The following is a 13,931-nucleotide window of genomic DNA, read 5'->3' as shown; positions in this document are numbered from 1 at the left end:
TAACGAATGCTTGAGCATTTTATCACTAAGATTTTCATAGTCTCATCTATGCTGGGCATTTATTCAGATCTTTTTATACGCTACTGGCCATTAAAATTACTACACCAAGAAGAAATGCAGATGATAAATGGGTATTCATTGGACAAATATATTATACTAGAACTGACATGTGATTACATTTTCACGCAATTTAGGTGCATAGATCCTGAGAAATCAGTACCCAGAACAACCACCTCTGGCCGTAATAATGGCCTTGATACGCCCTGGCATTGAATCGAACAGAGCTTGGATGGCGTGCCCATGCAGCTTCAACACAATACCACAGTTCATCAAAACTAGTGACTGGCGTATTGTGACGAGCCAGTTGCTCGGCCACCATTGACCAGACGTTTTCAATTGGTGAGAGATCTGGAGTATGCACTGGCCAGGGTAGCAGTCGAACATTTTCTGTATCTAGAAAGGCCCGTACAGGACCTGCAACATGCAGTCATGCATTATCCTGCTGAAATGTAGGGTTTCGCAGGGATCGAATGAAGGGTAGAGCCACAGGTCTTAACACATCTGAAATGTAACGTCCACTGTTCAAAGTGGCGTCAATGCGAACAAGAGGTGACCGAGACATGTAACCAATGGCACCCCATTCCATCATGCCCGGTGATACGCCAGTATGGTGATGACGAATACACGCTCCCAATGTGCGTTCACCACGATGTTGCCAAACACGGATGCCACCATCACGATGCTGTAAACAGAACCTGGATCCATCTGAAAAAATGACGTTTTGCCATTCGCGCACCCACGTTCGTCGTTAAGTACACCATCGCAGGCGCTCCTGTCTGTGAGGCAGCGTCAAGGGTAACTGCAGCCATGCTCTCCGAGCTGATAGACAATGCTGCTGCAAACATCGTCAAACTGTTCGTGCGGATGGTTATTGTCTTGCAAATGTCCCCATCTGTTGACTCAGGGATCAAAACGTGGCTGCACGATCTGTTACAGCCATGGGGATAAGATGCCTGTCATCTCGACTGCTAGTGATACGAGGCCATTGGGATCCAGCACGGCATTCCGTATTATCCTCCTGAACCCACCGATTCCATATTCTGCTAACAGTCATTGGATCTCGACAAACATGAGCAGCAATGTCGCGATACGATAAACCGCAATTGCGATAGGCTACAATCTGACCTTTATCAAAGTCGGAAACATGACTGTACGCATTTCTCCTCCTTACACGAGGCATCACAACGTTTCACCAGGCAACGCCCGTCAACTGCTGTTTGTGTATGAGAAATCTGTTGGAAACTTTCCTCATGTCAGCACATTGTAGGTGTCACCACCGGCGCCAACCATGTGTGAATGATCTGAAAAGCTAATCATTTGCATATCACAGCATCTTCTTCCTGTCAGTTAAATTTCGCGTCTGTAGCATGTCATCTTTGTGGTGTAGCAATTTTAATTGCCAGTAGTGTTATATTTTGGGGTCTCCTGCAGTTGTCATCATATGAGCTGGATGGCGAGTTCCCTAATCTAAACAACTTGTGTGCAGCTCACCCCCAGCAGCTATTTGTGTAGCAGCCACTGAAGTGCAGTGCACCTGAGCTCCTTGGGGGAGGAGACCTACACTTTTTAATTCTACGATACAAGCCTAGGCAGTGACAGTCTAGCTTTTTAGAGAACCTTTGAAGCCTCTGGACGAGCCTTCCTCTTTGGCTAAGATATAGAGAGCCATGGTCAGTACTGGAGACAATGCTGCAGATTGTGATCGTCACTGAAATTCCATGAGGGAAGCTGGCCTTTTCCACCTTCTCTGCTATTCCCTGGAATAACTCTCAAGTACGACTTCTGAGCCCAGTTGACAGGTAACATTTTTTCAATGTACGCAATCACCTGCAGCTGGGTACAACCTGTTCCCTCAGTGGTTGGAAGAAAAGCCTCTTCAATATGCTGAACGAGACACCATGGAATACACAGTGATTGCCCAATGTGAAGCTTTTGTTGTTGTCACTTCCCTAGTGGGTACCACATTTGCAAACATTTGGAATGTTGACATTTAGGAGACCATTACCCATTTTCATTTGCTTCCCCAGAAAAGACACAGCAGGCTTCCCAACTAGTGAAGTGTGCCACACTGGCTTGGTTTTTATTTCAGTTTAAGAGCACCTCAAATTTGCTTGTAGTGCCCTTAGTTCTCCCTGGTGTCTGCCTCCTTTGTTCAGGGCCCTTAGACCTCCAACTGACATGTTAGTCACAGTCCTGTCGACAGGTAGTGACAGGTCCTTTATTTCCTGGAGAGGAGACAGTACCAATGAGAGAGGGCAACACTTAAGGTATCTCTTGTGTCTCATATGTGAAACTCATTTTAGTGTGCATGTTAATCTGTATTCTATTAAATTGTTAGGATGTCATGTTAACTATTTACTTCAAAACTGGCAGAAAAAGACAAATGTAAGAAACATTCAGTGTCAAGATTTCATCCAGACGAATCTAGTATATCCTCAATGCTCTCCTACCACTATTTGAAGTCATTAACTGGCAGTAATAAAATACACTGATAGAAAAAAAAGGACTGGCACCAAGAAGGAGCTGTGTAACAAATGGAAGTTGGTAGGTGTTTTTCTACATCTGACAGCAGTTGATGTCCCTTCAAATTTTGCACCAGTCGCATAAGAGTAGTGCCACTGTGGGGATGCAAATAATCAGGTTTGGTTTAATTACACACTGTGACTGTCGTTAGCATTGGACATAGTGAGTTGATGTTAGTCACGAATGTCTTTAAGGCTACAGAGACTCCACTATCAACATCTCACTCAGTTTGAATGACATTGTGTAATAGAGCTACGAGAAGCTGGATGTTCCTTCTGCGACATTGTAGAAAGACTTGACATTAATGTAGCCACTGTACACGATTGCTGGCAGCAGTGATCACAATAATGCACTGCCACAAGACGACTGGTCTTCAGACAGCCATGTAGTACTACCGAGGGGGAAGGTCATTAGGTTCGGCATACGGCTCTGGTGCATCGCACTGCATTCGGAGCAGCAATCTGTGCAGCAGTTGGCACCACAGTGACAGAACGAAGTGTTATAAATTGGTTACTCCAAGGGGAGTCCCGAGCCAGACACCCTGTAGCGTGCATTCCACTAACCTCAAACCATCTCCATTTATGAATTCAGTGGTGTCAAGCGAGAACTCATTCGAGGGCAGGGTAGAGGTCTGATGAGTTTTCTGATGAAAGATGGTTCTCCTTCAGTGCCAGTGATGGCCATGTTGGTTAGGAAGCCGGTTCAGGGCCTGCAACCAACCTACCTGTGTGCTAGACACACTGGACCTACACCTGGAGTTATGGTCTGGGGTGTGATTTCTTATGACAGCAGGAGAACTCTTGTGGTTATACCATGCACTCTGACTGCAAATTTGTAGGTCAATCTGGTGATTTCAGCAGCTGTGCTTCCATTCATGAACAGCATTCCAGGCAGAGTTTTCCAATAGGATAATGCTCACCCACAAATCACTGTTGTAACCCAAAATGCTCTACAGAGTGTTGACATGTTGCCTTCACCTGCTCAATCACCAGATCAGTCTGCAATTGAGCACATATCATCATTGGATGACAACCTGAGTGTCATCCACAAACAACATTAACCATCGCTGCACTGACAAACAAACTACAACAGGCATTGAACTCCATCCCACAAACTGACATCTGGCACCTGTAGAACATAATGCACGCATTTCTGTATGCTTGATTTCAACATACTGGTGGTTACACCAGTTATAAGTGGTCCATTATTTCACATTTGCAATGACTTATCTCGTGCTTACATTAATCTGTGATCTTTTTTAACTCTGTGGACGTCAACCCACATTTCTATTATTGTAGATCCCTGGAGAGATCTTAAATCTATACTGTATGCAAGATCTTCCCGAGATAACTGCATCTCTAATCATTGGGTTGTCAACGGGACATTAAACACTAATCTCCTTCTGCGCCCCCTCCTCCTAGATAACTGACAATGGTACATCAGTACCAGAGTAACTAGATGTTAGTCGTACGCATAAAAGTAACATTTTCAACATGACCATCTGAGATCTCTTTCAGATTTTGCGCATTCAGTGACCCAGATAAGAGAAATGAAAACTAACAATTTGTAGAGGTAAAGAAAGTTACAGGTCAGCAGAGTTCACAAATTGTGTAAAATTTACATGCATCTGTCTCAATATAAATAACTACAATTGTGGTTGTAATCCAGATATAGTACTGAATAAATTAATATGCTACATACCAGGTTTCTAAGATTTTTTCTCATTCCAGTCTCTGACATTAGCCTTTGACCTTGATTATCTCAAAACGGAAATACTGAAGCGTCCAATCCCGCCCGTGTGCTTTGACCCATGACGTCACAAATATGGCGGAAACACACTTTCCACAAGAAGCCTAATGACACTAACGGGACAAGCGCGGGAAATGGGGTGTTTTGGGTGGGGGGCAAACTAAATATAAACAAATTTAGACGCCTTGCGTAGCTACAACGTGTAAGTGAAGACAGCCATGCATGAATACCCACCCACCTCCCCAGGGGTCGTAACCCCTGCAACCCATAGAAGATAAAGATGCTTCAGTAGCTGATTAGTGTTTTTTGTCTTTTTTTTTAAAAAAATCTCACGGGATAGAACGAACAGATCAGAAACATAAATATAATAAACTAAAACAGAAATTGGAGGAAACAGACAATTAAAATAAGTAATAAGTGTTTTTAAATTAAAAAAAAAAAAATCTCACGAGATAGAACGAACAGATCAGAAAAGTAAATAAAATAAGATAAAACAGAACTGGAGACAGATACACTCAAACCAAACTCCGCGCCGTCATGACGTCACACACGACAACACCCTTACGTCACGGGTCAAAGCCGACGCGTGGGATCGGACGCTTCTGTCGACCCCTCAAAACACCCCCACCTACATTTTTTTAAATGTATTGTATTGCTCCAGTAAGCTACTGTAATAGGAACTTTAATCACTTAAATACATTACATAGACAAATTTATTCCCGCAATTTCATTACTCTACAGTAATTATTTTTTGGTGTTGCAATTTTTCCCACCAGTGTAGTTTACTATATAGATCAAATAGCACACAGCCTATCTTCAGCATTGACACCTGTGAATGAACTGTTTTCAGGCCATTCATTTTTTATCTTGGAAAATCTTGCTGATTGCAAAATTATTCTGAACAAGTAGCACAAGTGATATTCAAATATAAAACAACACACTGAATAGTGAAGCTACTGCATTATGAATACAAAGACAAGCAAGAAATTTATCATAGTGGGCCAGCTTCAAAGTCGCAGTTGTTTAGAATAGGGTAAAGTGTCCTAAATATGATACAAAATCACAAAACGTTTTCATTTTTTAAACAAAAAGAATACCTGAAAGTAAAAAAAATTTATATGAAAGACAATGTTAGCTGCTTTAAAATGGCACTGTGTTTAATTCTTTAGAGCTGCAAATCTAAACCAAAAATAAATAAAACACTATCATTTTTTTGGACTGAAAATCTTAAATATGATATGACTGGTTCAAAATATGATGCACATGAGATATTCCTTAGTACAATGAAGATAGGAGATTGATGTCTTAAAAATGAGATAGAGCACACAAAAAAATGATACTTATGTATAACTGGGAGTTTTCTTTCACAGATTTTTTAAGGATATTTATGGCATGAACTGAACGTCGGTGTCAACTACAAAAACTTCTTTATTTGTTTCTTCTATTTTCAACATTAGTAAGTTAAGCTACAATGAGTAGAAACTGTTTACAATTATATTTGATATATTGACACTGATACAAAAGTAACAAATGCACAAAAGAGAATCACTGTCTTATTTTTTTTCATGAAAATCAACAGGACCATTAAACATGAAACAGATTCCTCGTCTGATATTTCCAAAACCAGCAGAAACATGAGGAATTGGCAATTTCCCTATCACATCACTCTTATTTAAGAGAAATGTCTTTTTCATTTAATTTAAAAACTGTTTTGTCCTTGTCTACGGACTCTAGTGCCATAACTTCAAGATCATTTTCTAATTTTTTTTTTTTTTTTAATGGTGCACACATACCTATAGCTGTAAGAATCTCTCTTCCCTCCTTGAAATTTAGCCAAGATATAATCTCCTTCAGCTACATACATTTGCTGGATTAGCCATTACAACAGGATCTGGTGTGGATTCTTCTAACACATCGACATCATCAAGGCTGTCATCACTCTTCAAAGACATGTCTGAATCTGAATCAGTCTCCTTACGCCTACTATTTTGTGTATTTGCAGTAGTTTTGGCTGTAGGCATAACTTTTCTAGTCTTCTGCTTTTGGCTTAGGCCTAATCCTTTGTTGTTTGGAGGCTTTTCTTTTTCAGCAATGAGTTTGCTGTACTCTTCTGAAGTTATTACTTGTGACATTGGGTTGATGCAACCTTTTTTTTTTTATGAAGGAGTAAATTTTCAAAACTTGCTGATGATTCAATGCTGCAAACAGGGGTTACACTAATTTTTTTCAGAACCACTAGCTTCAACTTCACCGCCATCAGAGCAAGACAGCAGGGTGCTCTCTTCCGAAATGCTGAGCTCTGGCTCACTGATATTTGTGGATTTGTTCAGGTCAGTTTTGTTTTGGATATTATATCTGTGTAATTTTTCAGGATCCAGTCGATGAACAGGATACCGTGACCTGTCAAAGGGGCAGATTCATGTGTTCTTGAAGCCTGATATTATGTTTTTAGGTTTCAAAGCAACTGGCCATACTTTACACACAAGATCCACAAATTCTGATTTAGATGGTTTTCTCTTATTGCTTTTTTGCCACTGAATCAGCTCAGTATTCCAAGTGTCCTTAAAAGGCTTGAAGGAACACTTCTCCAAAGGTTGCAGCTGGTCAGCTGTATGTGGGGGCAGCCTCACGATTGCAATTCTCTCATTCCTTGCTTTTTCAATTACTGTGGGATCTAAATGACTAAGGTGACCATCCAACAGTAGAAGTAAAGGTTTCTCTTCCACAGTGTCACAGAAATGACTGAAAATCACGTGCTCCCTTCCAGGAGTTCCATATCTGCATCATCATCATCATCATCATCATCATCATCATCATCATCATCATTTACGACTGATTATGCCTTTCAGCGTTCAGTCTGGAGCATAGCCCCTTTATAAAATTCCTCCATGATCCCCTATTCAGTGCTAACATTGGTGCCTCTTCTGATGTTAAACCTATTACTTCAAAATCATTCTTAACCGAATCCAGGTACCTTCTCCTTGGTCTACCTCGACTCCTCCTATCCTCTACTGCTGAACCCATGAGTCTCTTGGGTAACCTTGCTTCTCCCATGCGTGTAACATGACCCCACCATCTAAGCCTGTTCGCCCTGACTGCTACATCTATAGAGTTCATTCCCAGTTTTTCTTTGATTTCCTCATTGTGGACACCCTCCTGCCATTGTTCCCATCTACTAGTACCTGCAATCATCCTAGCTACTTTCATATCCGTAACCTCAACCTTGTTGATAAGGTAACCTGAATCCACCCAGCTTTCGCTCCCATATAGCAAGGTTGGTCGAAAGATTGAACGGTGCACAGATAACTTAGTCTTGGTACTGACTTCCTTCTTGCAGAAGAGAGTAGATCGTAGCTGAGTGCTCACTGCATTAGCTTTGCTACACCTCGCTTCCAGATCTTTCACTATGTTGCCATCCTGTGAGAATATGCATCCTAAGTACTTGAAACCGTCCACCTGTTCTAACTTTGTTCCTCCTATTTGGCACTCAATCCGTTTATATTTCTTTCCCACTGACATTACTTTCGTTTTGGAGATGCTAATCTTCATACCACAGTCCTTACATTTCTGATCTAGCTCTGAAATATTACTCTGCAAACTTTCAATCGAATTTGCCATCACAACTAAGTCATCCGCATATGCAAGACTGCTTATTTTGTGTTCACATATCTTAATCTCACCCAGCCAGTCTATTGTTTTCAACATATGATCCATAAATAATATGAACAACAGTGGAGACAGGTTGCAGCCTTGTCTTACCCCTGAAACTACTCTGAACCATGAACTAAATTTACCGTCAACTCTAACTGCTGCCTGACTATTCATGTAAAGACCTTTAATTGCTTGCAAAAGTTTGCCTCCTATTCCATAATCTCGTAGAACAGACAATAACTTCCTCCTAGGAACCCGGTCATATGCCTTTTCTAGATTTATAAAGCATAGATACAATTTCCTGTTCCACTCATAACACTTCTCCATTATTTGCCGTAAGTTAAAGATCTGGTCCTGACAACCTCTAAGAGGCCTAAACCCCCACTGATTTTCATCCAATTGGTCCTCAACTAATACTGGCACTTTCCTTTCAACAATACCTGAGAAGATTTTACCCACAACGCTGATTAAAGAGATACCTCTGTAGTTGTTACAATCTTTTCTGTTTCCATGTTTAAAGATAGGTGTGATTACTGCTTTTGTCCAGTCTGATGGAACCTGTCCCGACTCCCAGGCCATTTCAATTATCCTGTGTAGCCATTTAAGACCCGACATTCCACTGTATTTGATGAGTTCCGACTTAATTTCATCCACCCCAGCTGCTTTATTGCACTGCAATCTATTGACCATTTTCTCCACTTCCTCAAATGTGATGCTATTTCCGTCATCATTCCTATCCAGTTCTACCTCGAAATCTGAAACATTACTGATCATATTTTCACCTACATTGAGCAACTCTTCAAAATATTCCCTCCATCTGCCCAAGGCATCCACAGGATTCACCAGCAGTTTTCCTGACCTGTCCAAAATACTTGTCATTTCCTTCTTACCTCCCTTTCGAAGACTGCTAATTACACTCCAGAATGGTTTTCCAGCAGCTTGACCCATAGTCTCCAATTTGTTTCCAAAGTCTTCCCAAGATTTCTTCTTGGATGCTGCAATTATCTGTTTGGCTTTGTTTCTTTCTTCAACATAACTTTCTCTGTCTACCTGAGTTCTAGTGTGTAGCCATTTTTGATACGCCTTCTTTTTCCTTTTACAGGCTGCCTTAACTGTGTCATTCCACCAAGCTGTTTGCTTCATCCTACTTTTACACACTACTGTTCCAAGACATTCTTTAGCCACTTCTAGTACTGTGTTCCTGTACCTTGTCCATTCCTTTTCCAATGACTGTAATTGACTACATTCAACTAACTGGTACCTTTCTGAGATCGCTGTTATGTACTTGTGCCTGATTTCCTTATCCTGAAGTTTCTCCACTCTTATCCTCCTACATATGGACCTGACCTCCTGCACTTTCGGCCTCACAATCCCAATTTCACTGCAGATTAAATAATGATCAGTGTCATCAAAGAATCCCCTGAATACACGTGTGTCCCTAACAGCCTTCCTGAATTCCTCATCTGTTATTATATAGTCAATGACAGATCTGGTTCCCCTGCCTTCCCAAGTATACCGGTGAATGTTCTTATGTTTAAAAAAGGAGTTTGTGATTACTAAGCCCATACTGGCACAGAAATCCAAGAGTTGTTTCCCGTTCCTGTTGGCCTCCATATCCTCTCCAAATTTACCCATAACCTTTTCATATCCTTCTGTTCGATTTCCAATCCTGGCGTTAAAATCACCCATGAGCAGAACACTGTCCTTGTCCTTTACTCTAACAACTACATCACTGAGTGCCTCATAAAAACTATCCATCTTCTCTTGATCTGTCCCTTCACAATGCGAATATACTGACACAATCCTAATTTTCTTGCTAGACACTGTCAAATCTATCCACATCAGTCATTCGTTTACATACCTTACTGCAACTACGCTGGGTTCCATTTCTTTCCTGATGTAAAGCCCTACACCCCATTGTGCTATTCCTGCTTTGACTCCTGACAGGTAGACCTCGTATTCTCCCACTTCCTCTTCTTTCTCACCCCTTACCCGAATGTCACTAACAGCTGAAACGTCCAGCCCCATCTTACTTGCAGCCTCTGCCAGCTCTACCTTCTTGCCAGAGTAGCCCCCATTGATATTAATAGCTCCCCATCTCATTACCATTTGTTTGCCAAGTCGTATCTTAGGAGTCCCTGGTTTGTCAGTTAGAGGTGGGACTCCGTCACCTCCAAAGGTCCGAGGCATTTTGCTCTGATTGTTGGCAGCATCATATTTATAGTACCAGGGAAGCAGGTTGCTAGCCTTACTTGCCCCGAGTCCCATTGGGTTTTACCCCTAACGGTTGAGGGACTAACCGGTGGATTTGGTAGTCTTTGCCGTATGAGCACAAAGGTGACCACGACTCAGAATATGTCTGAGATGCCCAGCCTTATTCCAAAGTAACTGGTACCCCGACTGTCGGGACCACTTACTTGGCCACTCATATGTTGCCCGTGGTTCATGAACTAGGACATGAGTACAGGAACCCACACCATGAACCACCATATCTGCACTCCCTCAAAAATGATAAGTGGTGGAAGAGCCCTGCCAGCAGCTGACACACAAGCAAGCACTGATGTATTGTCTTTTCCAGAACCGTGAATATCCTGGAAAAACTTCTGACCAATACCTCCAACAGCTCATACCCTGGAAGGATCATCTGAAAAGTACGTCTCATCCAAATTCCATATACTGGCTGGTTTACCTTTGATGCTTCTAATTTACCATAGAAATCAGAAATAATAAAAGTATCACTTGTAGCTTTTCTACGATTCATTTCAAGAGCTTCCGGCTTCTTCAGTGTTAATGAATTTCGCGAACAGAAATGTCTGAACCGCTTTGAACCAGGTTTTCCAACTTTAAAATGAGTGGTCAAACCATTTTGTTCCACAAAGTCTTGAACAACCAGCAACACTTCAGTTCTTGTCATTGGAAATCCCCATTTAGCAAGTGTCTTCAAGTGATTAGATAAAGTTGTTTCTTGATCTGCTGTCAAGTTGGTTTTCCTACCTTGCACACCTGAGTGAGTACCATGTACCCTTCTGCGCAGGAAGATTTTATCCTTTTTATATTTCAATGCTACCTACCGGAGTGAAGCTCCATCTTTCACCTCTTTTTATGGCTGAAGAAATACATTCTTTACTATATGCCCTTTCTTTTGTCTTACATGAAGGTGCCATACTGTTCCTGTCATGACCCAAAATATTCCAATTTAATATTATATAATATTGGCATAAAATAAATTTAAGAACAGTTGGAGCCTAGTCTTGATGAAACCTATACTTAGCCCAACCTGTAAAAAGAGACCTGAGAGGAATAGCAATACACCACTAACTCAAAACTGTAGCACAGTCTATATCCTCTGCTGCTGCTTTTGCTGCACTAATGTCAACAATAGCATGAAATAAAGCACAACTGCTACATTATTGTACTAACAACAATAGCAAGAAATACAGCACAACAACTGCTGCATTATTGCCAATTGCAGCAAGTAACACACATTTCAGTGAACAGAACGGCATGATTAAAAAAACAAAGAGTGTACCACTTTTAGGAAACTGCTGTATCATATTTTGGAACTTGAGCATATCATATTTAGGGATAATATTGACTGTTTATTAATTAACTCCACATAATAAATGTGAAGGTAATGAATAATCCAGCAGACAGAGCACATCTTTCTGTCTATGTAATCCAAATTTGGTGGGTACAGAATCAATACTTCCAAGATTGTGGCAAATGGGTTCTTTCTCCAGACTCAAAAATCTCAGGAGTAGTTCAGCCTAAATTTCAAATTCGCTTTCCATTGATGTATCACAGTATCTGTAGTTACCTAACAATATTCACCATCAAACTGACGTTGCATACTGTGGAACTGATCATGTTGCTACAAGTAGTATCAAGTAACAGGCAAACAAGTAAATATGCTCTCCGTAAACAAAACTTACCGTCAACGAAGAACATAAGCCACGAGTTCTCAGATCTAAACGAAGACAGTGCAGTAACAACCCCATCGTCTAATATCGGCTGCATTCTTCTACACCTGTCTCGAAAATAAACGCCGCGACTTTCTCACAGATTGCTACGAAACACCGTATTACAACATTGCCCGCTAGACAACAACACGCAAAACAACAGCACAATACTGCACAGTGGTGGACTGATGGGGATTGTAAAGGCAACAGTGATGAAATCTAAATGAAATTTTTATATTTTATGAAGTTGCCAAAACCGTCAATAGTTATAGTTCATTACTGATAACATGATGTAATATCTTTAAACTTTTTTGTTTATTCTTTGGTAGCAAAGATGTGATGATTCTGGGATAGCTGCTAAGTGAAGTCAATAAAGAAGTCTTGATGCAGGCCAAGTGGCGTATGTTCTTGGTGATTTAAAATTAGACTAAATATCGTCAAGCAACATCTTTTGGGAACTGCCGCAAATATTACGTTACAGCAGTTATATTTGGTGACAGCTAGCTAAGGCGTGGCACGTGTTCAACCAGGTGACGGCCGTTCCCAGGGCGCGTGTGCCCATCGTCAAGTTCCTCCACTGTCCCAGCAACACGAGCTGTGACGCAGCCTTCACGAATGGCACCGGTTGCCGCAATGCTCGGCTGTTGAGATTTGTGTTGTCCCTGGACAGCCGCATCCAGCCTCTCCTGTTGTTCCTCAAGCACTGGGCTTACAGCATAGACCTGACGCCGGTAGCCAGGAACTCGCCGAGACCGGAGCTGACGTCCCATGCTCTTGCTATGGTCACCTTCACGTTCCTACAGACGGTGAAGCCTCCCATAAAGGATATGAAGAAAGCTGCTGACTACAGCCTCAAGGTTGCAGGTTGGGAAACCGCATTTTGCAACGACAGCGAACAATTCTGCATCACAGATCCCCACGACAGGCGGTCTGTCCGCGAACTGCTGCTGGGCTTCCTGCAGTGCTTCCAGCGGATCGACTGGCAGAAGCTGGCGACATCTCCGCTGGATGGAGCGTTCGTGCCAAGCCAGTCGGTGCCGCGCATCGTGCCTACGAAATCTGCAGCGATGGTGGTTCTCGACCCGTTCAACCTGAGTCGAAACCTGACCGTGAACGTCAGTGACGTGCCACTGTGTCGACTCTGCGCGACTTGTACGTTGACAGAGAGGGAGATGACTTCTCGCTGATGGCAGGTGCAGCACCAGTGACTTCCAATTTTTTCTTGGTCAAGACGAGCACCAAAGCAACTTGTGACTGTGTTCAAAACGGTTCAAATGGCTCTGAGCACTATTGGACTTAACTTCTGAGGTCATCAGGCCCCTACAACTTAGAACTACTTAAACCTAACTAACCTAAGGACATCACACACGACCATGCCCGAGGCAGGATTCGAACCTGCGACCGTAGCGGTCGCGCAGATCCAGACTGTAGCGCCTAGAACCGCTCGGCCACTTCGGCCGGCTGTGACTGTGTGATACTTCATTTATCATCCAGCTACAGTAGCATATAATCTACCCTAACCACTTCTGGTTTTGCACATAAGATGTAAAGCAGCATATGGTATTGAAACATATCTGTACTCATAATAACATATTAGTTTATTTAAGGCACAATACTTGGTGCACATAAGTGTCTATTGTGATTTTGCTAATTGCATTAGTAGGACTTAAATTATGGCAGTATTCAGCCCTAAAAAGTTTGGGCAAACAACTACAGAATTTCAGTATGAAGTTTGTGCATATGACAGTGAAGATGACAAAGAAAATGTATAATATGTTTTGTTGACTTAGGACACTGCACAAAAAAAGAAAAAAAATTTAACTATATTACATCATGTTATCAGTAATGAACTATAACTATTAACGGTCTTGGCAACTTCATAAAACATAAAAATTCCATTTAGATTTCATCACTGTTGCCTTTACAGGATAACTGCATACTACCAGTCATCTGATATCAGCAAAGACATACACTGGAAAGAAGGAGGTT

General features: G+C 41.7%; 1 protein-coding gene across 1 annotated transcript in view; it reads right to left on the bottom strand.

Annotated features, from left to right (window-relative positions):
• LOC126248972 (UBX domain-containing protein 4-like) overlaps positions 1–12,250 on the bottom strand; it is a 145,198-nt gene extending 132,948 nt beyond the window's left edge. Inside the window, exon 1 of the mRNA XM_049950525.1 lies at positions 11,916–12,250. Coding sequence (XP_049806482.1) covers positions 11,916–12,000 — 85 coding nt within the window. The 5' untranslated portion in view covers positions 12,001–12,250. The remainder of the gene's footprint in view (positions 1–11,915) is intronic.
• Positions 12,251–13,931: the final 1,681 nt, after the last annotated feature.

The sequence above is a fragment of the Schistocerca nitens genome, chromosome 3 (genome assembly GCF_023898315.1).
Source record: "Schistocerca nitens isolate TAMUIC-IGC-003100 chromosome 3, iqSchNite1.1, whole genome shotgun sequence".
In the NCBI taxonomy this organism is placed as follows: domain Eukaryota; kingdom Metazoa; phylum Arthropoda; class Insecta; order Orthoptera; family Acrididae; genus Schistocerca; species Schistocerca nitens.
The sequence above is the reverse complement of the archived record's forward strand: the minus strand, read 5'-3'. Positions and strand labels throughout refer to the sequence as shown.